At 38.6% G+C, this 19,779-nt stretch overlaps 1 protein-coding gene across 11 annotated transcripts in view; it reads right to left on the bottom strand.

Annotated features, from left to right (window-relative positions):
* Positions 1 to 19,779, bottom strand: part of LOC131167273 (phosphatidylinositol 4-phosphate 5-kinase 9) — a 44,654-nt gene that overhangs the window by 7,394 nt on the left and 17,481 nt on the right. For all 11 annotated transcript variants that reach the window (XM_058126005.1, XM_058126010.1, XM_058126002.1 and 8 more), the window contains 2 exons: positions 5,568 to 5,735; positions 2,041 to 2,206 (listed from right to left, as the gene is read on the bottom strand). In XM_058126005.1, coding sequence (XP_057981988.1) covers positions 2,041 to 2,206; positions 5,568 to 5,735 — 334 coding nt within the window. The remainder of the gene's footprint in view (positions 1 to 2,040; positions 2,207 to 5,567; positions 5,736 to 19,779) is intronic.

Below are 19,779 nucleotides of genomic sequence, written 5' to 3'. Positions count from 1 at the left end.
CAGCAATAAAACCTGATTTTTGATGCTGGCAGTGACAATTTCTTGCTTTCATAGCAAATTATCACGCTTGCAAAATATCACGTCCACAATCAAAAGTATCTCATTGACAAGTCAAAATATCTGAGAGAAAATCCGCAATGAGAGCAATTTATTGCGAAACAGGAAAATACAGGATAGGTTGGAAGTTTTCCTCAAGTGCGTTGCCGGTGCATGGGGCGCATGAGCCTCCAAAAAGGCTCCTCTGGCGATGAAATTTCAGGTGCAGGTGGGGGGGGGGGGGCGTGATGAGAAAATTACAGGATGCTGGAGATTTTGAAGGGCAGTTGACGGGAGAATGTTTGGCCTGTGCACGGGGCTTCACTGGTGTCCGAAGATGATAAAATTTTAGTTTTTGAAGGGGGGCACAGCTGGAATTTTCAAAAAAGTTCACTATGAATGCTTCTGTTTTCTGGGATCTTCCTGCGACTTCTGAACTAGTAGAACAATTTGATGTTAAACAAACAATAGAATTCAGAAATCAGAGAGAGAGAGAGAGAGAGGAGAAAGAAGAAGAGAGAAGAGAAGAATGAGAGATAGCAGAGAAGGGTATAGGCAAGGACAAAATATAGAAGATTGAGAAACAGAAGAGGGGAAGAAACAGAACTAGAGACAGAAAAGAGAAGAAGAGAGGAGGAAGAAGAAAGCAGGAGATGCATGAGGGGAGGATGTGTGGATTGGAATGGAAGAATGAAGATCGTGGTTGGGCTCTGATACCAAATGATGCAGGGGCAACATCAAGGATCTGCAGCCAAGGGGAGAAAAATGAAGAAATTGAAGAGAAGGGGAAGAGAGGAGAGGAGATACAAGGGGGATATCTCTTATTCAATTCATTTCAAATTCATTGACTCACAACGCTTTCACACACTATTTATAAGAAAGTCTTTAGCAATGAAATTACACATATACCCCTAAAACAACATGAAATCACAAATGAACCCTAAATACTCAAATATTACAAGGGGGATATCTCATATTCAATTCATTTCAAATTGATTGACTCAACGCTTTCACACACTATTTATACGAAAGTTTTTAGCAATAAAATTACACTTATACCCCTAAAACAACATGAAATCACAAATGAACCCTAAATACTCAAATATTACAAGCCCTTGAATACACATAATCCTATACTAGTTAATAATACTAAACACACAATTAACTACTAACTAAACCCAACAATCCCTTGATTCAATTCTCCTTGCTTATTCTTCAACAAGGATCTTCCCAAGGTCTTGCTTCTTGTCCTACATCAAGTAGCGAAGTATCTCAAATTGACAACTAGAAAAAAATCTAGCAAATAAAGAGTGTATGGCTTAAGAGATATGAAAGACTAGTTTACCATGTCCCAACTCCCAACTACTCCATAAAATTATGATTTCTAAGAGAAAAACCAGCCGCCCTAGTGCATGCTCCCAATTCCCACTAGGAATCACATGGGCACACGTGCAGAATATATATGATATGGATATGCTAAAAGATGTGAAAATAGAAAGCTGATTTTAGACAAAATCCCAAGACGCAATCTCCTTGAAGGACAACATCCAATATCATTATTCTCTTGTAGGTCAGTCAACCTACCATATCCAAGTTGTTTAGGTCAAGAGGAAGACACCAAGAATGAATTATCGGATCCTTGTAATTTTACAAAACACAGACTTAAGTTGAATTATTGATTCTATCCTCATTTAAAGTAAATCTTACAATCTTGTCATAGTGAAAAATAAATTCACTTCCTATCCATGTCCAAAATGCTTCTTATGCTCTTTCAGTTTTTAAGGCATGCCTAATTTTCTTTAGGAACATAAAACCACAATAACGTTGAGATGAGAAAATAAGATATAATGATTATTCAAGAAGAATTAGAGGAAATTTTTATATGATTCAAACTTAAAAATTCACATGCCAGAATTTCAGCAAATATTCCCATGCATTCATGCCATAATTTATATGCATATATGACAAATGTCTATGGACACAAGCCAAAAAAGGATAGCATACCTTTACTTCAGATTTTCTAAGTGTCTTTATCATGAAACGATCATCTTGAGACAGGAAAAATACACTACCACTTTTCCCTGGGGAAGAAAGTTCCCTCAGAGCATCATTTCCACAAATTGACATCATGTAGTCAGCAGCATCAATCTTGAACATCTCCCTCAAATCCCTACAATGAGTAAATCAGTAGGGTGAATTTCAAGAATTAATATATTTCAATGACATAAATTTAAAAATAAAAACCAACAATGTTGTTTACAGAAATTAGTCTACAAAACTACTGGATACAAAAAAGAAAATTAGAATTTCAAATTTTGACCAAAAATCCTCTTTGTTCCTCTTTTTCTTGTTTTATGGCTCACGAGCCATTCCCTAGTAGTGTTAAAGGTTGATTATATTATTGGTCCACGACCTAACATCTTAAATTTTAAGGTAAAATGGTAAATTAACATGGTATCAAACCCAATGTTGAGGGTTACATTCTCGTTGACTGTGTTTATCATGTGGTGGTTAAAAGTGTTAAAGCTTGATATACATTGATGGCCCAAAATCTAAAAGCTTAAGCTTTTAGGTGAGGTGGTAATTGAACATATAGGAAGGTATTAGACGTTGAAGATGAACCCCTGGTAACTTGCCGAGGGATTTAGAGCCTATAAGGCAGGTTTCTCTCTTTTATGTAAAGGTGGCATGGGTTATAGGTTGCCACTTCTTTCATAGAAGGGATTTTTTTATTTCACAATGCCATACAAAATTTACAGTGTCTTCATTACAGGGAACTTCTTCAAAAACTTCATTTTTAAATCTTAGATTGAAAAGAGGAAGGCAGAAGTAATGCAATGGAAAGTTAGATTTGAGTTTCAAAGCATCTTTTTGGAGGAAACAATGGACTGCTTGTCACCCCAAAGGATCAGGGACTAGTTTAGGCTTGCCAATTGGGACTCTTTGCCAAGGATTTCCATTGGTAACCACAATATTCTCTAATTGAGAATCTGCTGCAGAAGGGAAGAGATAGTTGAAAGAGAAACAAAAAGGATTCAACTCTACAACAAAGAGAAGGAGAAAGGAATAGGAGCACTACTCACTAATTCATTCATAAGAAAAAGATTACAACCAATTACTTTTCTACAGACAAGAAACTTCTTCATATAGCATTCTAAAAGATAGTCAACCATACACCTTATTAGGCATAGGAAATAAAACGATTTTGGTCAGACAAAATTTGGGTCAACTTGGCAGAGAGTCAAATTAAGTGCCATTGCAATGGTCTATAAGTCTTCTTCCAAATACCAATGCATTGAACAGTGTGTGATTTGGAGCTCTGCACAGAAAGTTATAACCATTTTCCCAAAACTGGATGGACCGTGATATCTTTAAAAAATGAAAATATGCAATTATTCTTGGAAGTTGAAGATTCTTGAAAATAAATTTCAAGCCACCACATCAGAGTTCAAGGATACTCTTACGCAAGAGGTTTGTGGTTTGCTTTGGATTTGAATAGGGAGCGGCAAGGGATGCCACTTTCTGAGTGGCCGGCACCCATAAGAGTGCATGTAAATTTGTCTGGAGGATGCCTTGTTATGGTAAAAAGCCTTCAAACCCATGTATCTACTTAATTCAAGGTCATTCTGTACGCATTGGACAGAGACAGGAGCAGAATGGCAATAGATTGTTGGCCCACCTTTACAATCAAAGGGTTGGCCTACTCTTCAAGCAATAGTGAATGTTACAGGGACTTTATCTAAATGATGGCGAATTTTGAATGTAGGTGCAGGTGCAACTTGGTGAGGGCTGATGACTCAAGATGGGGATTGGTGTCTTATTACATTGATTTGGCAAATGAAATTTGTTGTTGCGATTTTTAAAGTGCAAAGTTTTGCCACAAGATTGTTTACAGAAAAGAATATTGGCCAACTACAGCCTATTTTTCAAATGATCAAGATGTCTAGCTGATGTTGGTTCAAGCCACAAATCATTAGTATGATAAAATGGAGATTAATTGTGAAAGAATTGCTAGATTCATAGGATGAAGATGGCAAGCTTCCCAACCACATGAAGTAAGACGGAATTCAATGTTATCCAAAAGCAAGTTTGCATCCTAGATAGAGATTAGATGAAGCTAAAAGGGGCGGCAGGCCTTTCCTTCAAATTTGGGCAAAGTACATTGACCACCCATGAGAGTCGGTGGTTTACCCTGTGGTCAGCAGTTCAAGTCCAGATATCTCTAACTCATGGACTTAACTGATACAAATCCATATGACAGTGCCCAATTTTTCCAATCGGATGGTCCAATCCATGATTCATCATTCATGGACATTGACTTGCACAAGTTTTAGGCCTAAGCTCTAATCTCTGGCCCATTTCAACCCTCACTGTCAGAGACCACAAAATTGTAGTCCTAAACAACCATCATAGGAGAGTGAGATCACCATCTCCACAAGTTCATCCAAGCACCACAACAAGTTACATGTTTTCAAACAAATGATGACAGCATCTTTGATTCCCTGATGGCTTTTGAGAGGTTCAGTAAGAAAAGTTTGCCCCCACCTCAAGACTACAAGCATTTCATTGTCTGATACTCAAAAAATTGTAAATGCCCTGCCCAAGCAGAGCATAATACAGGTAGCTGGAGAATGTCCTGCGGGTGTCTTTACCAGCTGGATTTTTTTGTTTTGCTCAAGCATACCATGATCACACTTTGTCAGAAAAAATTTTCATATCTCCATGGGTTGTGCGTATGCATGCATGCATGGACGTGTGTAATAGCATGTGCCTGTGAATTAGTGAAGCCCATTCCGGCAACCTTGTTTTTGGTAAATCATTTGTAAGATAATCCTATTGCCAATCTGAGGGGTGAGGAATTTGCAGGTTTTTTAAAATAAAAAAATTAAATGAAGGAGGCAAAATGACATCGTTTTGGGCTTTTAAATAAGGACATCCCTCATGCTATATGGCCCTCCTTTTGCTATGGCTGTATACTATTACTATGAAGGGAACAAATATATCAAATTTCATTTAAGCAATCAATAGTTGACTAATGGCAGGGCAGTGATTCCAAGTTGATTATGGAGTGTAGTAGTAACTAGTGAGTGAATCCAAGATTTGATGTGATGGGAGGTCAGTGATATTTTTGAAATCTCAACAGGAGGTTCCATTAAACACCTTAGTAGCTTATCCTCACAATACAATACAGTGATAAAGAATAGAGTTAAAATCCAGCTACACAAATTGAGAAGTCAGTTGCAGAAGAATCAATCCACAGTTAATAATTGACATGCTCAACATACAATTGATACAATTACTCAGCACATTTAGAATTTAACATGCACAAGGCTTCCAGGCTAGCAGACAAAACAGTTGTTCCAAAGAATATTAACCCCAAGGAAAAATAATAAAATAAGAACGCAGCAACATAGAGTGCAGATTATGTATCAAGCATCAGACAAAAGACTAAAATGAGCTCACAAGTATGCCAAGTAATGCATCAAACAAAATAAGTAGGCTGTATGAATGTCAATTATGAACATACTAACCTGAAAACCATTGGACAATAGTACTTCCACTTAAAGTCCTCTGATTGATGAGGAGGTGTCAATTGGGACCCGTCTTTAGGAAAATTCATCCAAAAGCTGGCTTGTGGACCAAAATCTGAGGCCCGAACTTCTCGCCTTTGCATGGGTGTAATTTTACCAACAGTATACCTGACCACATTCTAACACTCAATAAGAAAATTTTCACAAAATATCTTTTCAAGAAACCTTCACATTAATTAATACAAACTAAAGTTCCAATATCAAACTGTACTGTGACCACATTTAACAACAGCAAAATCTAGACGCACGCATAAGAAAAATAATTCGATTTGTTGCTTAAAAGAGGCCCCTATTTTCTTGGGTCCTCCTCGAGCATAGATATTGTTCTCACTTCTCCCAAGAAACTATGAGCCGCTTACTGAAGATCCAAAGATAAAAGGCCCATAAACCAGTTAGGACCCTCCTCCAACCACACCTTAAAATGATCATGCGTGACTGTCCACTCGGCAAGATCACGGGCTGCATGATTTTATACTTGAAATTAGACCTGGCAAAGCAGATTGGGTAGGATAATCCGTGGCGGATAAGGCAGATTATCGGGTGAAAAAATCATAATCCATATTCGACTTGTTTAAGTGGTGGATTAAGCGATTTCGCGTTGGATAATTCATGGCGGATGGACGGATAATCCGTCATTTTCAAATATAATTTTATTAATAATTTATTTTGTGTCATAATAATTTAAGTTGTATACGACAACTTGCGATTAGTTTGTGTATTAACTTTTCTAGTAACTATATCAATCATTCAATCGTTTATACTAATTAACAACTCCTGATTCATATAAATAAAACTGTACGCATTGAACATAATGAAATGAGTCAAATGACCACAATTTTTATATTGAAATTTGACTGAGCAAAAAAAACAAGAAACAACTTGCATCAAATTTACAAGCTAGAAGCAACTAACTAAAGTTGCTTTGAAAAAATAAAAAATTAATTGACTGAGTGAGTGACAGTTGTAAATAATTTCATAAATGGTTGTTTGGTAAGAAAGAAAAAAGGAGAAAAAAGATCATAAAAGTGGGAGATAAAAAATGAAAGAATCTTATTTTTTTCCAAATTTAGGTAGCTAAGAAATTTTAACTACACCAATAACAACAAAGCATTTAACTCAATGAATATGGATTTTACAAATTATTTTACAAAAATAAGGACACATTAACCAAATAGGAAGAAATAGCAATAAAATAGATTCAATTTCATACCATGAAGCATAGTTCCTTGTGTAGTGCACTAAATGAGAATGCAACTATGCAAGGAATCATTCAAACAGAGATATTTAAAGAAGAGAATGCAATCTCTTGAAGCATCAAAATAATTAAAATAAAAATAAAAATCAGATCATAATATATGAATTCACTAAAGCAGAATTTTTCAAAGAAACAAATTACCACACAATAAAATAATTCATAGATTAATATAAAGGGTAACCAATAATGGCAAGTAAAATGAGTTTAACCAAAACTTTTTTAAACATAAATAAATTACATTAAACAGTAGCAGTCAATAGGTAACCCAAAAAAGAACTTCAAAAGGAAACAGAAAATGAGTGTCTTGGTTTGATCAGGAAGTCTAAAGTGCCGAAGCGGGGGCAAAACTACTGGAAAATGACGGGCAATAGGGAAAAACTATTGACACCCAAGCCCAATTGTGGACTTGAGGCAGATGATCCAACGCCTTGCACGGTTTTGGTGGAAACATGAATTTCAAGACTTAAATTTCAAGTTTTGTAATTTTTTTAAAATACATAAATAATTTCAAGATCTAAACTACAGATGATTCCTTATTTTTTTCACTTCATAATCAAATTGACTAGAGAGAATTCAACAAAAGCCCCCACATCATTTCTTGCCATCAAGTGCACACAAGGGTAAATAAAATTACCTGACAAATAGGTTGAACTCAAAAGCCGACCACAACAAACATCAAATCAAAACAAAATTGACATGAAGCTTCAACGTTTAAACTGAAAATCATAATAATTACTCTATTAATAGGGACATCCAAGCACAAGTCAAAGGCTTCTCTATCTGTGTTCAAGGGATGTAAGCTACCAGCTGCAAGCAATTGCACAGGAATACCGCAGTGGAAAGTAAAACACACAACAGTAACAAAATACAGAAGTATTTTTTTCTTTTTTCCTTCTCACAAAAATTAATTTTCATTGCTCTACCTTCTTGTTTGTGTAGAAGCAGAAAATTCTGTAGAACAATTTAGTGACTTTTAAGCTCATTAATTGACATAAGATTGAAAAGAGATTTAGGAATGTATAAAGCAAAAGAAAGAGAGATAGGAGCAGGATTTATTGTTCCAAACCCCTTAACAGCAATAGTGGACCCATGAGCAAGGGTAACTTGAGGAAGAATTTTAGGATATTGGAGATTAAAAAAAGAAGTTGGTTGCACCTATTATATGATCAGTGGCAGCAGAATCGATCATCCAAGGACTAGTAGGAAGGATATCAGATGACATGCAGACTGTAGGATTACCTTTATGGGCAAAAGAAGCAGTGCGATAAGATTCTTGTTAAGACTATTGATACTGTAGAAACCTGGAATACTCCTCCTCTGGTATAGTCACAGTACGCAGTTTACTTAAACAAGTGACTAACAAAGGAATCATTCTTTTGGGATTTGCTAACGCCATCCCAACACTCACAAACTCAAACCAATGATCATAAGATTAATTGTTGGAACAATTGGAACAACCACGAACAAGGTGACCCATCATGAACAAGCCACAGATAAATCAGTACAAGGCTGCCATAGCACCAAGAAACTCACACGCAGCCCCAAGAAAGCAACACTCAGCACTGGAACAATTGGGGAGAGGTGAACCACCAAAACTACCATGAACAAATCACCAACAACCTCAGATGCAGCCCAAAAAAAGCAACACTGCCACAGCCTCACACGAAAAAAACAGCTATGAGCACTGCCACTGCCCCAAGAAGGTCACCAATGACCGTTACTAACACCGAACAACAACTAACGAATTACCATGAGTGCATTATTATAACAAAAATTGGATCTTGGAGCAAGAAACACATGCCCAAAAGCTTGATATTTTGGTATATGGAAGGAATTAGAATAGTGAATTAAAAAACACAGCAAATCCAACTGTTTCAGACCCAATAAACTCTTTAACAATTAATAAACAGCTTCACGAAGCATTAAACAACCATTCCTAGAGTTTTGCACCGCCACGGACAAGATTAACAACTCACCAACGGATATAGCACAGCCACAGCCTCAAAACTGAACATATGAATGCTGCCACGGCTCCAGAAAAATCACAAAGAAGCCTTTACAAGCCTTGAACAAACATTAACGGAATTCAACGAGTACATAGTCAGAAAAGGTTGAATTTTTTAGCAAAAAACTGACCTAACAGCTTGATAATATAGTCTAGAGAAGGAATCAGAGCATGGAAAAAAAAACAAAGAAAAAAAAAAAGGTGGCCGGAAATTCACTTCACGTGCCCGCGCGTGGAGGCGCGTGAGGGCTCCTGCGGCAATGGGGTTTTGTGGGGTGAGTTGTCGGGGGAGTCTATTTATGTGTGTATGGTGGTTTTGTGAAATAATATGGGATGGAGGTGAATCTAGGAAGGACAGCCACGAGAATGGTGTTTCCGGCGACAGCTGAGGAGAGTAGGGTTTAGTTTGGATCACACTCTGATACCATGTTAGATTACCACTTTATGTGGGCCAACAATGTTTATCAAGTTTTAACAACCATCTAACCCCAATTTGTTACAGCAATTAGACAAACTAGGCTTAAATAAAGCCTTCTCAAAAACATCACCAAACTGATTCACAGATTTCACAAATGGAATCCACACAACCTTCTTAAACACAACATCTCTCATAAAATGACAATCAACTTCAATGTGCTTTATCTTTTCACGAAAAACTAGGTTGCTAGCACATTATAAAATAGCAGCTTGATTATCACATAATAAGTACGCATTTTGTTATCAAGAACCCATCTCTGATATAAGAGACCTCAACCACATAAGCTCACTCACGGTATGAGCCATAACTCAATATTCTACTTCAGCACTAGATCTGCTACAATAGATCCTCTCTTGCTATGCAAGGCAACTAGATTACCTTCCACAAATGTACGTTATCCAATAATAGACCTCAACCATAAAAAAAGCCAACTAATTTCGATCATAGTATCCAATGATCTCATATTTTCTATTACATATACACATCAAACATTTGCAAAAATAAGCCTAACACAACCAATATAGTTGTCTAGGATTTTCCATAAATTGACTAACCACCCCAAGAATATGTCAAGTCTAGTGATAGTAAAGTAGATTAGCCTGCAAACCAACTGCCTATACTAACATTTGTCTTTAAAATTCACATTGGGGTCTATAGAAGTATCAACTTGTTTAGTGCTCACCATATGCATCTCATTTAGCATGTCCAAGCTTTTTTTTTTTTTTTCTGCTTAGATACAATCCTTACACCATACAATCTCAATGCAAGAAAATTAGCACAAAGTACACAAGTCGATGATTTGAAAATTTTCTTGAAGCTATTGCTTGACATGTCAACAACATAAACCATCAGAAGTTTCTCACCTGTCCCCTTTTTGAGAACAAAGACCAAATCAAAGTAGCACTAACCAAATAGAAAGATCACCAAACTAAATTGGTCAAATGAAATCACCATCAGAAGTTGCACACCAATCTCCTTTTTGCGAACAAAGAACACATCAAAGTAGCACTGACCAAATAGAACGATCACCATACTAAATTTGTCAAACCAAGCTCAAGGAGACTACTTAAGACCGTAAATGGCCTTATGTAACCAACATACAGTACCATCCTCTCCCTAAGTAGCATACACAGGAGGTTGCTCCGTGCATACATCTTTATACAAATCTCTGTACAAGAGGGCATTTTTCACATCCAATTAGTCAAAACATACATTTCTACATCTATTGCATGCTTCCACCTAGGTTTGGCAATCGCTTCAACATGTGAAGAATATAAATTAAGGAAGTGAACAAGGCAAAAGAACATAGAGGACTAGGAATTAGGACAGTCAAGAACTAACACACAATGAGTAATAGGATAAGCAACTAAAGATTCATCAAAGAAGGATTTAAAACTAGAGAAATAAAATGTCCACTCAAAGTAACATTCGCACTAACGTATGCCATGCAAATGTGGGTATCATAACATGTATAATCTTTTTTAATATCAAGAAAAAATTAACAATAAAGTGAGAACTAGTTTCCGACCATACTTGAATGTCACGGTTGCACTATATGTAGAAAATTCAGTCGGGAGTTATTAGACCATGTTAGAGATGGAGCCAGAAACACAGTTTGAGACACGACATTGTTGAGTCAGAAAACGCGTGGTGAATTTAATTTCACGCGGTGGAATTTATTCTCCATTCAATCTATTCTTTTAACTTCCAATTTGTGATTAAATTGTATAGATTATCATGTAAAATCCAAGCCTATATAAAGAGGGTGTGGAAAGTGATATAATACAACAGCACAGCATAGTGCAGAGAGAGCACAAAGAGTGCAGAGAGAGCTGTGAGCAAGAAGGGAGGAAGAGAGAGAGAGAGAGAGAGAGAATTGTAATATTTTTCCGGCGAGTTATTGAATAGTTGGTGTGTGCTCCGTGGACGTAGGTCGTTCTTGACCAAACCACGTAAATTTATTGGTGTTATTTTCTTCTGGATGCTCACAGGATCCTAACAAGTGATATCAGAGCCCGGTTGGAGCAGAAAATCCAGATCGAAAGTGATCCCGAAATTCAGAGCTCTGTCCAGTAGATCGAAAGTGTGTTTTGAGGCCACCATTGAATTCACCTTGCAGAGATGAAGAGAAGGGTGTTCGCCGAAGCTCGAACGGAGTTTAGACAAGACCGCACGTGCCCCCACGCGTCTTGTCGGAGCAAGACGCCTCTCCACGCGCCGGTGACACGCCGCACGCGTCTTCCTCACCCGAACCGCCTCAACCCGACCCGATCCGCTACCTGACCCGAACCAGCCAGTCACTCAGGCCCGGGTTAACCCAGACCTGATCGTTGACCCTGATCCGACCCGCAGCTCAGATCAGTGCCACGTCAGCTGACACGCCAGCGAGAGCCACGTTAGCCGGAGCCGCCACGTCAACGAGTCACTGCCACGTCATCGAGTGGGTCCCACAACCACATCAGCAGGTGGACCCACTGCCATGTCAGCAGCACGTCGCAATGCCACGTCAGCTCCACGTCATTAGTTTGACGAGGTTTGACTAAAACTTTGACTTAGCTTTTCAAGGTCATTTTGGGTCCGTTTTTCAAGCGACTCAAACCATTTCTAGGGTTTTCGATCGTTCCGGATCCATCCGTACTATCCATTTGAGCTAATTCCATCTCTAGATTAACAAATCGAGATGTCGAATAAAAAGAGCTCAAAAATCGAAATGTTCAACGGGAACAATTTTGGTTTCTGGAAGATGCAGATAGAAGACTATTTGTTTGGGAAGGAATTGCACTTACCGTTGAAGGGTAAGCCAACATCCATGAACGAGGACGAGTGGGAGTTGCTTGATTGAAAAGCCCTCGGAGCCATCAAAATGACGTTGTTGAAATCTGTGGTGTTCAATATCAAGCATCTCTGATGGATGCGCTCTCAAATATGTATGAGCAGCCTTCAGCCGCAAACAAGGTACATCTCATGAAAAGATTATTTATGATGAACATGTCTGCAGGTGAGAGTTTCAGCAGGCATCTGAATAACTTCAATGAGTTGTCTGATCAACTCGCCTCAGTCGGGATAACGTTTGATGATGAGATTCGGGCTCTACTGATTCTCAGTCAGCTGCCTGAAAATTGGAATGGTGTCATCACTGCCATCAGTAGCTCCGCAGGAAAATCGAAACTTGTATACGATAAGGTCGTCAGCATGATTTTGATGGAGGAAATAAGAATGCAGCCAAACCATAGCTCCAATTCGAGTTCAACCTTGAACATGGAGAATCAAGGCAGAGGAAATAGGCATGGACAATCAAACAACCGTGGCAGATCTAGGCCGAGAAATCCCAGAGGTACTCAGGACACAGGTTCTCAGAGCACTAAAGCTATTGAGTGCTGGAACTGTGGAAAGACTGGTCATTACAAGAACCAGTACAGGAGTCAGAAGAAAGAATTCGAGATGAGGGCAAAGACAGAAGCAAATATTGCTTCCGAGAATGATGAGATGTTAATCTGCTCTTTGGAGAGCAAGCAGGAGTCTTGGGTCATGACTCCGGAGCCTCATTTCATGCCACATGCTGCAGAGATTGCCTAGAGGAGTACACACCAGGTAATTTTGGTAAGGTACACCTTGACAACGATCAACCTTGTGATGTAACCGGCAAGGGAGTTGTGAAAATCAATAGAAACGGGTAAGTATGGAAGCTGAAGGATGTCAAGTATATTCCAGACCTGAGAAAGAATTTGATCTCAGTGGGTCAGCTGGCAGATGAGGGATACACGACGAAATTCATTGGCGATGAATGGAAAGTCTATAAGGGTGTACTAACGATTGTACGAGGTAAGAAAAGCGGAACACTTTTTCTAACCTCCAATGCCTCCATGTCTATTTCAGTTGCTGCAGGAAATGGCGACAGCAACATCTAGCACCAACGACTTAGTCACATGAGCGAGAAAGGACTTAGGGTGATGCACTCAAAGGAAAAATTGAGTGGTCTACAGTCAGTGCAGGTTGACATGTGTGAGGATTGTATAGTCAGGAAACAGAAGAGGGTTAGTTTCCAGATAAACACCCGTGAATGTGTTGGGACACATCAACAGAATACCGAGAATCCTCAGGCGGAGGAACCAGTGGAGCAGATTGTTGCACCACCATCTCCTACTCCAGCTCCGGAGCTTAGGAGATCTACTCGGTCTCATATACCAGACAGAAGGTATATTGATTACTTAGTTCCTACAGATGGAGGAGTGCCCGAATGCTACGATGAAGCATGTCAGGTGGCAGATACGAGCAAGTGGGAGCTTGCGATGAAGGATGAGATGAAATCTCTCACCTCTAACAGAATGTGGAAGTTGCCCAAAGGCCTTCATAACAAGTGGGTGTACAGAATCGAAGAGGAGCATGACAGCTCCAGAAGGTACAAGCCTCAGTTGGTAGTCAAAGACTTCGAACAGAAAGACAGGATTGACTACATCGGCATTTTTACACCAATTGTGAAGATGACAGCCATCAGATTAGTCCGCAGAAATCAAGCAGACAGGAAGGTGGCGACTACAGAGGAGTTAAAGTTGTGTTCAACTTCAGTTGGTCTTCATGCTTGAAGACACATGTTATGAGCACATCATTTATTCATGATACTGGTTGAGAAGGTGTCTCTGTCTCCAAGTGGGAGATTGTTAGAGATGGAGCCAGAAACACAGCTGGAGACGCGGCATTGCTGAGTCAGAAAACGCATGGTGAATTTAATTTCACGCGGTGGAATTTCTTCTCCATTTAATCTATTCTTTTAACTTCCAATTTGTGATTAAATTGTATTGATTATCATGTAAAATCCAAGCCTATATAAAGAGGTTGTGGAAAGTGATATAATACAACAGCACAGCACAGTGCAGAGAGAGCACAGAGAGTGCAGAGAGAGCTGTGAGGAAGAAGGGAGGAAAAGAGAGAGAGAGAGAATTGTAACATTTTTCCGGTGAGTTATTGAATAGTTGGTGTGTGCTACGTGGACGTAGGTCGTTCTTGACCAAACCACGTAAATTTCTTGGTGTCATTTTCTTCTGGATGCTCATAGGGTCCTAACAGACCATGCGTACAAAATTGTTATGCTCCTTTTAATATACGGTAGATGATGTACTCAACTCCATATTGGAGTGGCCACATCCACTTGAAGTGTCAACACTAGAATCATCCTCACAAGAGATGCCCAAGGGCTTCCCATGGAGATCCCAACATCATTCAACTAATTGTCTCACCACAATGTGGAAAATATGTTAGACTTGCCATGACAAATTCCTTGCCGTGATAGACTACCTTTTCTACAAGTGCACCCAAACTTCATCCTTGTCCTCCAACACTTCCTCTATCATGGTTAGAGGTAGTGCTGACCATGGTTGAACTAACACGAGAAGGAGCTTGAGAAAGAAGATCAAGAGCCATCTTTGGTGATCCATTGGATTCCGAAACATGCTTCATTAATAGATGGTATGGATTGGCAAGAATTTCATCATGAATGAGTTGAAGTTTAGGACTCAAAACTTGGTAACCAACAACTCTGTCTGTCAATGTCAGAACTAACTAATAGCTAGATAATATTGAGTTGCTCCCAGATACCCTTCAAAGTGCCATAATAGTCATTGATGGACCTATCTTCTTGGTCATAATTGAAAAACATCTCATGCATGTCAAATAACGAGTTTGAATTTTATCTTGTGAGAAGTTTTCACTAGGTGAGAAGTTCTCACAAAGATCACTCAATATAGCCTTGGTTGTTCTAAGCATCACACTCATAGCAATTCATGGCTCCATGCTACTCCACAACTACGCAAGCAATATCATTCTCTTTCATCCAATCTTCATAGTCCTTGGAGTTCACAGAAGGAGGAGAATCCAACAGATATTTAGACTTTGCTTTTGCATTAGTATGCCCACACACTAAGATCACAAGAAGTAGTTACAAGACCCAAACAATTTGATGGCTGTGATTTGTACATTAACAGTAACAGCCAAAGCTCTCTTTATAATGACCATCAACACCACCTCCAATACACTACATTCAGCAGCCAACAAGATCACGAATGAACAATACAATGCTGAAATAGGCAGCACGCACTAGCACAGAACAACACTTAGGGCCTTAAAAGGTCCAAAAATTCAAGAGGCAGCTAAGACCCCATAACTATTGTTACAATATGTTGTAAAGTTAGAGATGGAGAAGATATGAAGAGAAGAAGAGAAGGGTAGAGGATAAGCAGAGAAAAAGAGGAAAACTGGGCAGCAGTTTCCTGGACACATGCAACCTCAGATATGCCCACTTATATATAATATTAAGGACAACAATACCCGCTAATACAACCTAAATACTAAAATAACATTTTCTCTTCTAACATAATATTCTAGGAGGAATTACAACCACACAAAACAAGGAAGAACACCATAAAGTGCCGCAGGCACTTAATAAACAACATGCTAAAGGCATTCTGGCTGGCAGCAACAAGAAGCTTGTAAGGACAGGAAATAGTCATCAAACATCAATCAAAACCAACCAGCAACCAAGATTGCAAGCAATCAATCACAAACATGCACAACATCAAAACAACATCATCATGCCACAACCAGCCAACGAAGCATCAGAACAACAGCAGTAAATAGAAACAGAGTGCAACCGACTTCACATCAGCAAACTACCAAGTACCAAGATCGCATACAACATCCAACTAAGGATGCTGCACAGCCTAACAGAAAGGAAAGCATCTCTAAATGACTCTCGAACCAACTGAACAATCAGATTTTAGAACAGATTATGGAAAGACAAGAAACAATAAGTATAGAGTATCCAAAATCAACTCAGATAAAGCAGATTTAAGGAAGATGTGCTTCGATATCGTGTTGTAAAGTTTAATATGGAGAAGAGAAGAGAAGAATAAGATAAAAATCAGACGGCAGTTTCCTAGAGCCCTATGTACAGCTCCAGGTCTACCCTTTCATAAATTAAAAGTTAAAAGACATATAAGACAAAACTCCCCATTCACACCTCAAAATTACTAAAATAGCATATCCTCTTCTAATAGGATTGAACCACATGAGTGGCCCAAAAACAGATTCCATTATAACTGCTGCTTCAAGCCAAAAACCTTCATGTTGGCCTAGATGACCATAGGGTGGAATTGATTTTTTTTTATCAGTAAAAAAGTATATATTAAAAGGGCATCAAGGGAATGCCAAACTGAAGTACAAGAAATCAAACACCTGTACACAAAAATCAAAAATTGCATTAAATTTATCTGCTACAAGTCCACTATACCAACTAGTAACTGCAGTAAACCACTGCTCTTTGCTGAACTGAAGCATCGAGATTGAATTTTTGAGAACTCTTCTATTCCTCTCTTTCCACGCACACCAAAAAATTGCAAGAGGAATGAAAGACAAAGCCTTCCTCTTTTCCTTTGTTGCCTGAATCCTTCTCCAGGCCCAGAGCTCCCTTCCAATAGATCTAGCAGTAACCCACCTTTGTCCGATAAGAGTCAAAGCCGCATTCCAAAGATTTCTAGCCCAGGGGCAATGGAGAAAGTATCGTTTACTGATTCAGCCTCAATCATGCAAAGGGTGCATTTGTTGGCAATGGAGAACCCCCTTCTCTGCAAATTGTCCAGGGTCAAGATCTTACCGTGAGCTGCTTCCCAGGTAAAAAATCCAACCTCATTTGGGCTAGCTATCTTCCATAATTGAGACCAAGGGGAGTGAATGTTGATTGACTCCCAGATTAAAAAGTTTCTTGTAAAAAGATATGACAGTGAAGACCCCCTTCTTGTCCAAGGCCCAAACTGGAAGGTCATGAGTGTTTTGAGGCTGGATCTTGTAAAGATGACTGTAGAAATCAGCGAGCTAGTGAATTTCCCAATCTTCCACATTTCTATGAAAAGGGATATTCCAGAAAACTCCCTGAATTGATGCTTGAAGGTTCTGACTAATGCAAGCAACTGTATCACAAGGTATGTTGTGGATGGCTTGAAATGAGACACTAAGAGCCTCCGGATAAATCCACGCATCATGCCACTGTTGTCTCTATCCCCACGTGAAAAGGAGAATAAATAATCCCAGCCTTTCCTACTGTATTTCCACAACCTGCATCATATGGTCCTCTGCCAGCCCGGGAGATCCACCCATTGTGCTCAAGCCCATATTTCATTGCAACAATTTTGTGCCAAAGGTGATCCTTCTCTATCATGAATCTCCAAAACCATTTTCCAAGAAGGGCTTTATTGAAGATGTGAAGGGACTTTAAACCCAAGCCTCCTTGAGTGATTGGTTGTTTCACTAGGCCCCATTTGACTAGGTGGAATTTGAGTTTTTTCCCCAAGTTCCCCCAAGGAAACCTCCTTTGAATCCCTTCCAATCTTTTGGCAAAAGAAATCGAGAGTGGGAGAAGACACATGAAGTAAACCGGAAGCTTTGTCAATGTGCTTTTAATAAGATTGAGTCTCCCTCCTTTTGTCAAGATGTTTCTTTGGCATCCTATTAGCCTCTTCTTCTCAAACTTCTCAATGATGGGGTCCTAGACTCTTTTATCTTTAAATCTGGCTCCAAGCGGTAATTAAGGTAGCTGTTAGGGAAGGATCCTAATTTGCACCCCAAGAGACCCGCAAGGAGAGATCCTCCTGAACCGCCACTGCTAAAAATATTTTGATTTTTTCGAGATTGACTTTCAACCCTGAAATGTCCTTGAACGCTAGAATGAATGGGTCTAATCCTGGACTTGAGCATTTAGCAAGCCGGCAAGGATCAAGCCATGCTTAAGAGTTGGAAAAAAAGAAAAAAAGGAAATCTTCTATCAAAGCCTAGTGCCAAGCTGCTCCCAAGCTTCAAGTTAATCTCTTCTGCCCAGACCTGAAAAAATATAAAATTAGGTGAGCCCCGGCTCTCCACCAAGTCCCACTAAAGAGAGGGAGAGGGAGTGAGGATGAAGACTCCTCACCTCAACTAGAGGGGGCACTTGGTATGAGAGCAATGATACCAAGATTGAAGTTGATGTCAACAAGGTTAATGAGACTGTTGAGTTTGGATACACTGATGATGTGGTGATTGGTGATGAGATAACTGCAGTTACCATCCGGTCCTTGAGCAGGATCTTCCCTCTCAAGGTAATAATTTTGGAAAACAATCTTTGGATTAATTTTTCCGTACTCAAACACCTAATAGACAAAATACCCTATGTTTGGAATTTGATTAGTAATATAGTATTGGATAAATTATACTAACATATTACAATATAAGCATATGTAGTACTTATATACACATAAATTTACGATATAGGTAATACATATTACATAAATATATAACCCATAATTATTAGAAATAGTTTAATAATTAATGTATAAATAAATAATGATAATAAATTTAAAAATGAATTATATTTATAATCACTTAATTGAAACATCTACTTTGTTGATGATTTGTACTGATAGTATTGGTTTTTCAAAAAAGTGATTTTACAATCTCATAGCATGCCTAGCAAGTTAGGGATTGTTTGATGTCATTTCTGTTTTTGTGTATAAAGCAGATTATGAAATGTGTTTGTTTTCAAACATGCTTATCAAAATCCCAATCCAGATTGTGCAATTCTACAATCCTACGATCCACACTTGCTTAATTGATCCCGATCTTAAGTAGAATCTTAATAAAGTAGAATATTAATGGGATCTTATTTGGATTGTTAGGATCTTTGGATCTCTATCCTACTTGCGATCCTACTTTTGCAATGGAATAGTGATTTTTCCTATTTAGGATTTTAAAGAAAAAAGCCTAATATATATTTTTATTGGCCCAAACACTTTACTTTCGCAGAGACAAAATTTGGTCTCTTTGGCTCAAATGCATCAAAATTAGGGCAACATAACGAGAATGTTCTAAGATTTATTCAATACAAGTCGAGAGCAGCTGAGCATCTCTTGAAAGCTCTCTTCCTTCAAAATTGAAAGCTCTCTGTGGGCTAAAAGTTCTCGAGAGACAGATCCTAGGTTGTCTACCAATAGGCTTGGACTTTTCCTTCTTCCAGCAACAGTAGAGGTCAGCTGAGAGCTTTGAGATCAGCAGAGAGCTTCAACAAATAGGAAGTTTCAGTCAGGCTGAGAGCTTAAAGTTGCAAGCCTGTAGCAGTTATGCATTATCTTTGTAGTTCTTTTTACTTTCTTCCTCCTTGTTTTTTTTTCTTACTATTGACAAGCCAGAGACCCATTTTTTCCCCCAAAGCAGAGAGCATATAGCATTCTTTTTCCTCTTCTTTTCTTTCCCACCAACAAAAAGTTCTTCCTCTTCCTTCTATTTTTCTTTCTCCTTCTTTTTCTTCTCATGGTCAGATGAATAAACCAAAGAAACCAAGAAATTTACATTAGTTCTTTGAATTAAGATTAGCAATTTCTTCTTCCTTGCCCTTTGC

Source organism: Malania oleifera, chromosome 11 (assembly GCF_029873635.1).
Source record: "Malania oleifera isolate guangnan ecotype guangnan chromosome 11, ASM2987363v1, whole genome shotgun sequence".
NCBI lineage: Eukaryota > Viridiplantae > Streptophyta > Magnoliopsida > Santalales > Ximeniaceae > Malania > Malania oleifera.
The sequence above is the reverse complement of the archived record's forward strand: the minus strand, read 5'-3'. Positions and strand labels throughout refer to the sequence as shown.